The following is a 12,206-nucleotide window of genomic DNA, read 5'->3' as shown; positions in this document are numbered from 1 at the left end:
TTCATTCACAGTAGCCACTAAACAGTTGACTCACTGCTCCTTGAGAAACATCTTACAACAGCGTAGAGTAAACACACCCTCTCCCGAGAGCGATTTCAGATGTTCTACCGGCTATCAAACATGGCCGCTTCAAGGTTATCATATTTTAGTCATCTCTGATTGGCCCGTAGCAGCCAATGACAATACAGGTCACAAGAGTCAGCTCACTATCTCAACATGTGACATTCCTATCACGCCGTCGAGCCGTGAAACTAAAAGTATGGCTAGCCAATCTGTACACATTTGTTTAAACCATCTAACACTAAATTATGTACAAATCCATTTGTCACACTCAGCTATGCGAGTCTAAAGGCGTAATATTCCGGCGGCTTCTCAGATCCTTCATTCTGTCATCTGGTCGCTACCTTCCTTTACGACTGGTTACACGACGCACTGCACAACATAAATAGCGGACATCTTGTCTTAGATATCTGTCTGCTATGTTTAAAGTTACAGTGTTAGTCGATTCGACTTATGCGAAAAACATTAACGGTATTCAAATGCTTATTCCATTTACCTGTTAAGTGCTCTTCTCGGGCTTCCTTTCTCCCGGTCGATTCCTGTGACAACCCCTCCCTGTCGCTGGACAGTGGTTAAGTGTAACGATATCTTCCTTGCGATTCACAACATCAACTCTCTCGGTCAGTGAGCTGAATTTACAATCCGTGCACCACACTTCACTACGTCACTCTATTATCTCTGGTTAGCGCTCTCAAAGCATGGAGGATATCACTATCAACTTTGCCTGTTAATGTTATTCGTGATTTCCTTCACAATGTAGCACTTTTGTGGTTTCTGTATCTGGTTTTTAATTTTTTCTCCCTATGGGGTGTCCTACACTTACCAAAGAAGGGAAAAGGTTTTGCTGACTTTATTTTTTAGTTATAAATCTTTGCAGGTTGAGAACGCGCTATCATGATATTGTGGATTTATTTTGCGTTCAGGAAGTAGAGGAGCTGTTCAACAGTGAACACTGCCCCAAACTGGTGAGCTGTGAGTTTGCGCACAACGGATACTGGTACATCACTTTCAACACAGACGAGGAGGCCAGGGATGCATATGTCTACCTGAGGCAGTATGAAGTCAAGTTCAAAGATAAACCAGTGCTGGTGAGTGCTAAGCGTAGTGAGCTAGCATGAAATCTAAAATGTTTGAGTTAGTGTTTTTCTTTTTTTTCAAGCGCATTTATTGCATACTTGCTAAAAGAAATTTTTTTAAAGAAGAAAAACGAGAAGTTTGTGGATAGGACACAATTCATGTGTAAGGCCATGTCCGATGATTTTGGAATTCAAACGCTTTTTGCGATGCTAGTTTTTTTGGCAGATATAAAAAAAATATGTGCCTGAATTTTTTTCTTTTAGTTTGAAATTGTTAATGTCAGTTTTAACAAATGGTACACTTGATGATTTTGTATCAGGCATCTAGTGCAGTGTATCATTTAGTAGACCATGTGGTATGATACCAGTAGCTGCACCTTCTTAGGACTTGCAATGATATTTCTGCAAGATGATCATTCAACAGAGTGAGATAGAAATCTGTTGCCAATTCTCCCTTTGCCCTACAGGCTCGAATCAAGGCGAAACCACTGGTGCGAGCGGGCGGTAGCCCCCAGTTTCCTCCTAGCAAGAACCCCAGCCAACAACAGCAAGACCCGGCCGTGCCCTTCATGAGGCAACAGCAGCCTCAGTACCCGGTCCTGACACCCATGTCCCAGTTTGTCAACCAGCAGCAAGTCCAACAGACTGTGCAGGTAAGGGGGGACACAGATATATACCTTTCAGTTCAGTTTTTGTGCTTTGAAATACCTGCCATGGAAGCCTCCTTTTAAGACACACAGTTATGGAACAATGGATTGAGTCGGAAGAATAATGTGACATCATATTCTGAGGTTTTATTTGATCTTTTTCAGAAATGTAGATACAATGTACTAATGAGAAAAGCTAAGTTGACAAACCATTTATGGTTGAAAGAGTTTCATTGACGTCGGTGACTTTGGCATTACCTAGTTGAGAAGCTGTAGAACTTTTCTTAACGTAGGGAAGACAACCACGAAACAAAATGCTTTTGCCCGTTTTCCTTAACTTCATTTATTAACTGAATTGAACAGAACATAACCTGAATCTGTAGCGTGTGTCTTTTCAGCCATTCCTGTACAACTTTCAAACCATGATGCCTGGCTGGGGAGCCCCTGGCTCAGCCCCGCACACTTTCCTTGACCCAGGAGCGGTAAGTACTACAGCATGCTCAAGCATTTGGTTGCAGAAGTACTTTTGCCTTGCAAAGTTAAGCATTAAGTACAGTGTTTGCTTGAAACTGAAATTGTACATGGCAAAACAAAAACAGAAGCAAAAACCCAAGAAAAAACAGCAGCCGGATAACAGCAACAAGACTTCACTGCTAAAGGTAGATTCATACTAAAAATACAAATAACGCTAACTCTATATGCCATGTAGTACAAAAGTCATAGGTAATTATCACGGTGGTGGTCGACATTCATGCACCCATGCATGTGCTAAATTACAATGAGAAAAAAAACAGTACTTAGAAGTTCAATTTGAAGAAGAAAAAAAGGGTATACTGTCCAGCAAAGCTTGGTGCTCATCGCTGCATATTCTGATAAAAAGATATTTTGTTTAGGGAGAGCAGATGGGGGAATATTCCAATGCTTGTTCTTTGCCCTGAATGTTTTCCTTAGTGTTAAGTGTAATTGCTTTAAAAAAACAAGTTGCTATGAGCATGGTCTCAACTTGTTTGTGTGATAGTTTTCCAAAGTTAGGTTTTTCTTTTTCCCTGCAGATGCTTGCAATGAACGGTTACCAAGCCACTAGCATTAAGCCATCTGCCAACCACAACCGCATGTTCCCAGTGCGAAACAACAACAACAGAGGGTGAGTCATAATAAAATTTGCTGTTCTTATTCTTAATGTCAAAGTTAAAGGAATCTTCAGCATGAATATTTTATGGATTGATCAGCACTCTTGTTGTGAGTGCAGACTCCACAATTTTTGTCCCTGCTTTGAATGAACATTTTTGAAAAGTGTGAAGTAAGGAGATGCTTGTTTTATAAAATACCGATAACAATTGCACTGACTATAAAAGGGAATACTATGAAAATGAAGAAGGTACTGGTTAAACCAAGTACAGAGATGAGCTCAAGACTAGTATAACTAAGCTGGATAGTTTTTGTTCAGCCAATACAGGCTCCAAAGAGACCAAAAGGCTCACTGAAAGATGTTATTAGTTTTTGGCGATGTAACAGGCCGGCCAGATCCCACAACCGCCCGCCCTCCACCGGCTCAGACAAGAATATGGACTCACGCCCAGGCGACCGAGGTCACTCCAACAACAGCAGTGCTAACAACACTCGCGCCAGTCCCCGCAGCAACATCAGTCAGCACTCGTCTGACCCGCACCCGCCCCCCTTCTCTCGCAGTCGAAACGATGGGACGTCTTCGATCAGCAACAGTGCCAACGGCCACTTCAACAGCCAGCTTCATGCGGCGATTGCTGCGGCCGCCCCCACCCCTCTGGTCCCTGAGGAGAGTTTGCCTCCTCACCACCACGTGCATGTTCCTGCTCAGCCGCCTGTTAGCAACAAGGTGGATTCGATCTCAGCTCCCCCCGGTCAACAGAAGTAAGTGTATTTATCCCATGACCTGCCTCTTTGTCTCTGTTAGCTGAGGAGGTGATTATTCTGGATAACCCATCACAACCATATGGATAACCCATCACAACCGAGTTTCGATCTCAACTGTCATTGGTCATTGTCTTTGATTTCAGAGTACAATTGAATAATTTATAGAGGTCATCTGCATATTCAGAGTTTACAGATGGACTACTTTTTTTAACATACGACTGAAATATTTTGTGGTGTCAAAGTCAATATCATGTATAGGTACAGGCCTACATGCGTCAATATTGAGAAAATAAAGAATACTTCAAACGATACGCACATTCTGCATGGATTTAAAGAGCGGAGTCAAGATATTTCGCTGGCCGAAGCGACTGTAGGGTCAAAGGCATGTTCAACGAGTATCGCGAGTGGGATCAAGGGACGATACTCCCTAATTTGTACACAGACATCCATCTACACAGAACCGTGAGAGAGAGAGAGAGCAATCAAAACACAACCCAGTCACCTGGTAGTTCGAAAACTCAATCTGAAACTGACATCGATTGTCGGAGGCATGTCTGCGGTGCATAACTCTGGAAAAGTTGTCGTAGCTGGGAACCCGTTGAGATCCATTCCAACGCCAAAGAAATAATGAGAAGAGTCACCATGAAGTCAAATCAAACGTTAGGTTTTCTCATTTGGTTATTTGCTTTGGCTTTAAGTGTATTGCTTCGATTGATAGCTGAATCTGCTTGCAACCGTGCTGTTCAAGACTGTTCGAACTGTCGTAGACGGGCTTGTGTGAATCCGAGTCGAGTCAACTCAGCGGGGTTCAGCGACAAATGAGGGAGTGGCATCAAAATGAAAAGAAGACGAAAAGAAGTTGGAGATACAGTTAAGATATATGAGGAAGAGAAGAGGATGTGAGGTGTTATATGTATTCAACCTTAGGTGTTCAAACTCAAGACCGGGACAAAGTAGAAAGCGATGTACCGCGACCGACTCTCAGTGCCAACATACAACTTCCAAGCTTTATTGCTTAACGTCTACAACAGGCGAAGTATTGAAGCTTTGGCTCACCTAAACCCGACGACTGAATATGTAAGTGATCCACGTGATCCGAAACAGAACAGCGCGATGACAGCCAACATTTCTATCCCCGACTGACAAACAGTAACACTGCATGCGAACTGACTTGGGTCAACGATCAAACCAGCACGGCCCAAACTGAATTTGTTGCGCTGCCATTATCGTGCGCAATTCTGGTAAAAATATAAACCCGGTATGCCGAATTGAGTATAACGAAAGCCGATGTCAAATATACACAGGGATATTTTAAAATGACTTTCAAAATGTAAAAGCAGATAGCAGATAGCTTTGTAATCGTAAAGCTGTTGTTGCACTTATGGGGGACAGTTTCAAAATAAGAAATCAAATTATGTACAGCAGACTCTGTGATTTATTGGGGTTTTTTTTAGGACCAAAATATTTATGAATGAGAGAGGTTGGATAGTTGACAAGCAACAAAACTGTGCCCATTGTCCCTGTTGTGTCACTTAAATTGTATGACGGAGTTATACCGGCTTCTTGCTGAGAAAAAACAACCCAAAGGATGGATTGCTGTGATGTAGGACGTGACAGTTCACCTGTTGAATATTAGTTAATTGTTCAGACTTTTTGTTGTAACTTTGTCTCACACCATCACACATATTTAATCCAACTAACCGTGGTGCTTACTAAGCAGAAAGCACTACTCTGATTCCAGGCGAGGAAATAACTTCAGGAGGTCCAGACGGAATGATGATGGTGCTAAAAACTCCGTAAGCATACACCTTTCTTCATATGTTTGTGTCTGTGTGTGAAGGAAATCTGTAAGTATACAGGTTCCCTCAATTGTTTTTTTCTCTTCTTCTGTATGCGAAAAACAAAAGATCTGCAAGTATACTGGTTTCATTATTTGTAATGTTTTTGAGTCACTTGAGAAAAAGTGACTATGTAATCGGTCAGTGTTAGTCTGTCCGGCCGGCCGTCCGGCCGTCCGTCCGTAGACACCACCTTAACGTTGGACTTTTCTCGGAAACTATCAAAGCGATCGGGCTCATATTTTGTTTAGTCGTGACCTCCAATGACCTCTACACTTTAACGATGGTTTCGTTGACCTTTGACCTTTTTCAAGGTCACAGGTCAGCGTCAAAGGAAAAATTAGACATTTTATATCTTTGACAAAGTTCATCGGATGTGATTGAAACTTTGTAGGATTATTCTTTACATCAAAGTATTTACATCTGTAGCCTTTTACGAACGTTATCAGAAAAACAAGGGAGATAACTAGCCTTTTCTGTTCGGCAGCACACAACTTAACGTTGGGCTTTTCTCGGAAACTATAAAAGTGACCGGGCTCAAATTTTATGTGAACGTGACTCATTGTGTTGTGAATAGCAATTTCTTCCTGTCCATCTGATGCCTCATATAATATTCAGAACTGCGAAAGTGACTCGATCGAGCGTTTGCTCTTCTTGTTGTGTGTTTGTTAACAGTATACTGTAAGGTATGCAATGCCCTTGCTCTGAGTTCTGTGCTGCAGACCTGTGCACATCTACGGTTTCTCCGTAATTTTTCCGATTTTTATATGCAGAATACGGTGCTACGGATTTTTAATTGAAATTCCGATGTTTTACGCAACAACAAAAATGTTGTACTTTTTTTTCTGTTTTAAGATGTTTTGACCAATTAGTTGGCCGTTGCGCTGAAAAGACGTCTTCCGATTTACCGGAAGCGCGCGTGTTCTCAGCATTGAGTCTTTGTTCTTAGACTTAGTTCGTCCAGCGTCTGCGTGGCAACTTGTGATTGAAGTGAAACATGGAAAAGAAAAAAAGAGTGCGAGATTCAGATAGTGAAGAGGAGACACCAGCTCTGTCACCAAAGAAGAAGAAAACGGCACAACAGTGCTGGAAGTCCAGTTATTCTCAAGACAACCCGGAGATCGTAAAATCCAGCAAAGGAGACCTTTGACCTTTGAACTGTCGTTACAGCTTACTACTGAAACATTTTAAAGACTACTGAAATTTGGTTTGTTTACTACTGATAAGCGTTTTGAGTGTGCACAGGTCTGGTGCTGTTTTGAATAAACATTGTCTGGGGTGTTTATAGTGTGAGTGTGTGAACATGTGCGTATGTGTATGTTCAGTGTACGAGAGGTTTTGAGTGTGTACTTGAGGTGGTTGTATCTTGGTGTGTGCAAATGTTGGCATTATTGTGTGCTGTTAGTAAAAGCCCTGTGTGTGCCTGACTTTCAGAGATCTAATGCCAATCATGGCGGCAAAGACGGGAAGCCTCATGAACCTCACTTTGAGCTAGAGGCAACGTCCTTCCCTCCTCTACCAGGGTCAACAGTGAGTACTTTGATAATGTTGTATTACTTAGTTGGTTCTAACTGAAGTTGCATTAAATTACATATTCCTACTCCGAATCACATGTAGCATTGACACAATCGGAGATGCTAGGTTCTGTACAGGCTAACCGTCTAAGGGAAGCAACCCCAACCACAAAAGTGTAAACGTAGCCATGGTAATGCCCATACACCCGGGGAGTTACCTCCCCTCGTGCATGCCACGTCACCACTGCTACTGAACACGTGGTTCCTATCATTCGACCTTACAGCTTTCGAGGGAGCAGGTTGTTGTATTTTTTGGGCTCCCCTGTGGCTGCGCTGTTGGTGTTGTTTTGACACCCACCGGCCACTTTACCGTCTATCTTGCCTCCTGCTTCGTAGTTGGTGAGCTCTTTCCATTTTGGTCATTATTTTGACAGGAAATTTGTTGTAGTTGCTGATTTTCGTCCGTGTTTGGACCTGTGATATTTCAGTGACTACTGTTGGCCGCCATTTTTGTTGTCAGCATGAGTTGACAGATTTTTGTGGCTAGGCCATGTATTTTGGAGGTAAACGTAATTTTACCTTCTTACTTGCTTTCTGCTTTGTTTAGCTGGTAAGCTTGTTCCTTCTTGTCTTTAGTTTGACAGGAATTTACCTATAGTTGCTGACTTTTTTGTCCGTTTGGACTCCTAAATGCGTTTCAGTAACTTATCTTGTGGCCGCCACGTTCGGTTGCTCAGCTTTCCTGACAGCTTATTTATGTGGCTAGGCCTATGTTATGGTGAGGTTCTCCTTACTTTACCTGCGTTTTTGCCTTCTGCTTTGTTAGTTGGTAAGCCTTTCATATTTCGTCATTTCTTTGACAGGAATTTTTGTTATTGCTTAATTTTCGTCCGTTTTGGACTTCTAAATTTTGCCCAGTAACTTATCGCTTGGCCGCCATTTTGTGTATCAGCGTCGCTGACAGTGGTTTACTTGGCTAGGCTTTAGCAGGTATCTACCAGTCCGTAGGACTTGTCGTGGTTTCGGATTTAACATGTTTTTTATGTTTTGTTCGTTACTCTTTCTGCCTCGAACAAACACTTTGTGGGGCAGTCATATACTGTTGTACGTCCTGTTTCTTCTCCTCGCCTTCTCTGCCGTTAGCAGATCAGGTGTTGCAGGTGTCTGCGTTATCTTTGTGAAGAAATTGTCGCGTGCCAAGCCTGCGTCTTCCGTTGGTCCCGCTGTCTGTGGGCGACGTCACCTTGTTGGCTTCTTTGACGCTTCCGGCCGAGACGTTGTCTAGGGCGGATGTTTTGCTTCTTCGTCTTCTACCGCTGTGGTTGGCGATTCAAGTAAGTCGAGCTGGTCCACAGGCCCTCGTGAGGCCGTCGGACAGTCCCTGCTGGGACACAGCTCTTTTCGGCGGGTTCACGACCCGCAAACCCCTGTTCAGTCGCACCCTGGCTTCACTGAAGACCATTGTGTGGCTGAGCAATGGCGGCAGTTGGTTCCGGCTACTTCTCCGACGTACGTACCCGCTGGGGTCGTTTCCGGAGTTGTCTAGCCGTTTCCGACTGCTGCGCTTCCGGCACTCGCCGGAAGCATAGGTCCCCCGATGTACGCACCCGCTGTGGTCGTTTCCGGGGTTGACCAGGTCCCCCGATGTGCGCACCCGCTGTGGTCGTTTCCGGGGTTGACCGGACGTTGCCCCCCGGGCATTCGTCCTCTGTTCAGTTGCACCCTGGCTTCCTCGAAGACCATTGTGTGGCGGAGCAGTGGCGGTAGCCGTTTCCGGCGCTGCGCTTCCGGCACTCGCTGGAAGCATAGGTCCTCTGACGTACGCACCCGCTGTGGTCGTTTCCGGGGTTGACCGGACGTTGCCCCCCGGGCATTCGTCCTCTGTTCAGTCACACCCTGGCTTCCTCGAAGACCATTGTGTGGCGGAGCAATGGCGGTAGCCGTTTCTGGCGCTGCGCTTCCGGCACTCGCTGGAAGCATAGGTCCTCTGACGTACGCACCCGCTGTGGTCGTTTCCGGGGTTGACCGGACGTTGCCTTTAGGGCATTCGGGCTTCCGGCCTCCGTCCTCGCATTCGGCGCTTCCGCTTTTCGCGGTCTCGTCTGGTGCTTTCCGGCTCCGCCCGGATTTACTGCTCCTTTCGCTTCCACTTCCTTCAGGATGTCGGTAGCTGAGGAGCAACGCCAGCCCTTCGGGCAGGTGTTGTCTTAGCCCTGGCCGATGTAGTCAGCGTTTCAACCTTCGGTTGTCGCGTCGACTGCCGTTCCGGTGCCGGCGGCTGCAGACTTGCCGTCTTCTCTCTCTTAGCCTGGTCAAGGCATGAGTTAGGACGACGTCGGGGGGGGGGACGGATTTCCGGTTTTCCGGTTATGCCGTTTCACCGGCCTTCCACCAGTACGTGGACTTCGGTTTTTTCGCTGGTTGTGTCGGACATTCAGTCTGTCGTCAGCGATTCCACACGTGCTGGTTATCGGGAAAAAGGCTTAACGCTGTCCTCTTAGCTGCGGCAGAGGTCACGTCGAAGTTTTTTCCCGGACGGGGCTTCGGCCTCCTACACTTCCTGTCTGGAAGCATAGGTCCTCCATCACAAGCGCACGTTGTGGCTTGTCTGGGGTTGATCGAGGACTGGCCTACGGGCGTTCGGGTTCCGGCCCCAGTCCTCTTCTGTTCTGTCTCACTCTTGTTCCGTCGTGGGCATTTGTGTTTCACAGGGCGGCAGCCGTTGTCGGCGTGGCGTTTCCGGTTTTACTGGAAGCATAAGTCCTCCATTTCAAGTACACTTTGCGGTTTTGACTGGAGTTGACAGAGGACTGGCCTACGGGCGTTTGGGCTTCCGGCCTCAGTCTACTCTATGCAACTTTCGCTTCCGTTTTTTGCGGTTTTGTCTGCTGCATTTCCGGCTCTGTTCGGATACACTTCTCCTCTTCCTGTCACTCCTTCGGAGGTCGGGGGGTGAGGAACAGCGGCTGGCCTACGGGCATTTAGGCTTCAGCCTCAGCCGGGGCAGTCTTCACTTTACCTGTTGGGTGTTGAGTTTACTGCCTATTCAGTTCGGGTGGCCCTGGACGTTTCCCCTATTCACGACCGTCATTAGGGGGATGAGTCAGGTCTTTTTCCGGTTGGATGGTTTTCCGGTTTCCGGTCATCTCATTCATCAGTTTACCACCAGCAACTGTGACTTCGGTTGCGTTCGTAGCTGAGCTATTCTGGTTTTCAGTCTTTGGTCAGCAATCGAACACGTTCTGGATTTCCGTCGAAGCTCGGAGCTTCGGCTCAGGATTTCCCGTTGGGTGCATCGACATTGGTGGCTTCCTTGTTGGTTGACTTTGTTGTCGATGTCGGACTTCCGTTCCGTGAAGATAGGATGTTTTCCTACTTCCGGTTCCTTAGTCACCCTTTGTAGGTACCACGGTTTGCAGGTTTTGGCTAGGCCATCTCCTCCCGAAAGTGGTATCTCTAGTGTTTTGGTTCTGCCGCTGTTTCTACTATGGTTCAGTTCCGGAACATGCTCAGCCTTGACTGGCCTCGGCTACACGGGCTTCACCTTCTGTTCCTTCTTGCTTATTCAGCCTTTGGAACTTGCCTCCTTTCTCTACTCTGTTGGCCAGCCCTTGCTAGGGTGAGCATGGAGCAGATGAGGCTGCCCTTCCTTCACTACGCTCGTACGGCGGGTGTCGGAGGGACTCGTTTCTTTCGCATTCTCAGTTCCCTGAACAGTCAAAGAGAGTCGCTTAAACTTTGCCTGCAGTAGAGATTCAGTCGAGTAGAGATCAGCAGGTCTCTGACTGCTTTACAAGGGTTGAAGGAAGGTAAGGCTAGCATACTCAGAAACATGCTTAGCAGAAGCATGCTCATTCCTCTGGTTAAGCTAAGCTGGCAGCCTATAGGCAGCCTTGGCTGGGCAACAGCCATTCCACGTTGCGGCGATGGTGGTTGTTGCCTTCCCGTTTCTTGTGGCTTCGGACTTCGTCTTTTCTTTCCTTTGTTCTCTCTTTTTTGAGAGATTGGATAGGACGATTTTCGTTGGGTGGGGTTCTCTGGATTCAGGTTACCCCTGTTTGGCCACAAACGTTTGGACTTTGGTCCTTGTTGTCTTTCATCGAGTCGGACTCTGTCTTTCTCTAGTGATCAGACGCGTTCTGGTGTTTCGTCCAAACTTAAGGTACGCTTGAGTTGGCCTCGGAGGTAACATTCAGATTTTCCTGAGGGGGCATTGTCTTGGACAATGGATGTTTGAGGAGTAGTTCTTTGTGGCTTTCCTCCTCTCTCTCAGGTTTTGGCTACTCTTCTCCTTCGGGCAGAGGTTTAGCTAAGGTTTGGTCCTGTGACTTCAGTCTTGGGCCTTTCCTCTCTTCTTCCTCATCTTAGTATGAGGCGAGTCCGGATGACGTCCGTTGGGTCGGGTTTCCTTACAGTCGCCCGGCTACAAAAGGCAACTTTGTCTAGAGCGGTTGTCCGTTTTTCTCCGCGTTGGACTCTGTCTTCAGACAGGGACAGACGCGCTCTGGGTTTCTGGCCAAACTCAGGTAGGCTCTTGATTTGGCTAGGAAGTTAACTGCCTGTTTTTTCCCTGAGTACTCTGGTTTCGGGAGTCTTATGGCTGGCTGGCTTCACGGTTTACGTTTACCAGTCTTGGTTTTCTGCTTTAGGTTTTTGATTCACTCTCGATTACCTTCAAGCAGACTGTTTTGGGAACATTCTGGCTTTTAGCCATTTTGTTATGGTTGCCAGTCACATCGGTTTTTGACCACCGTGGGTCCTCACTTCCGGTAGCTTACGCACAGTCGTAAGTGGCTGCTGTCGGGTGCTACCTCTCTCCCTGCGTTCACAGGGACTGGTAGGGGACGACTGGCGACCTTCAATTGCGAGTTTTCTCTTCGAGGTGGACTCTGGTACGTAGTGCTTGGATGTCTCTCTCTCGCTCTTTCGTGGGGATTGGTCACTCTTATTTTGAGCTGACTTCTTTCTCACAAGCCTTTTGGGCTTTACTACATCCCAAGGTTTGCAGACTTTGGCATGGTTGTCTTAAGGTCACCGCGGGGGTTCGTCCTTCTCAGTTGAGGGGACAACCTTACGCACGGATCTTCTCAGGACATTAGCATTTCCTTCCAATAAAAGGGGGGGGGGAAGCTTGTCTTTCCCTTGGCTCGCCAGGGTTATTAATCCAAGGCTTGGGTC

General features: G+C 46.3%; 1 protein-coding gene across 5 annotated transcripts in view; it reads left to right on the top strand.

The window, feature by feature from the left end:
- The window catches only part of LOC138959559 (la-related protein 4-like), a 94,051-nt gene that overhangs the window by 58,256 nt on the left and 23,589 nt on the right, over positions 1-12,206 (top strand). For 3 of the 5 annotated variants that reach the window (XM_070331090.1, XM_070331091.1, XM_070331087.1), the window contains 7 exons: positions 984-1,148; positions 1,604-1,789; positions 2,182-2,265; positions 2,836-2,927; positions 3,299-3,673; positions 5,394-5,472; positions 6,949-7,044. In XM_070331090.1, the coding sequence (XP_070187191.1) occupies positions 984-1,148; positions 1,604-1,789; positions 2,182-2,265; positions 2,836-2,927; positions 3,299-3,673; positions 5,394-5,472; positions 6,949-7,044 (1,077 nt within the window). The remainder of the gene's footprint in view (positions 1-983; positions 1,149-1,603; positions 1,790-2,181; positions 2,266-2,835; positions 2,928-3,298; positions 3,674-5,393; positions 5,473-6,948; positions 7,045-12,206) is intronic. The other 2 variants (XM_070331089.1, XM_070331088.1) reach the window with 2 other exon arrangements.

The sequence above is a fragment of the Littorina saxatilis genome, linkage group LG2 (genome assembly GCF_037325665.1).
Source record: "Littorina saxatilis isolate snail1 linkage group LG2, US_GU_Lsax_2.0, whole genome shotgun sequence".
Taxonomy (NCBI): Eukaryota; Metazoa; Mollusca; class Gastropoda; order Littorinimorpha; family Littorinidae; genus Littorina; species Littorina saxatilis.
Note: the sequence above shows the minus strand (reverse complement) of the source record. Positions and strands in the feature narration are given on the sequence as shown.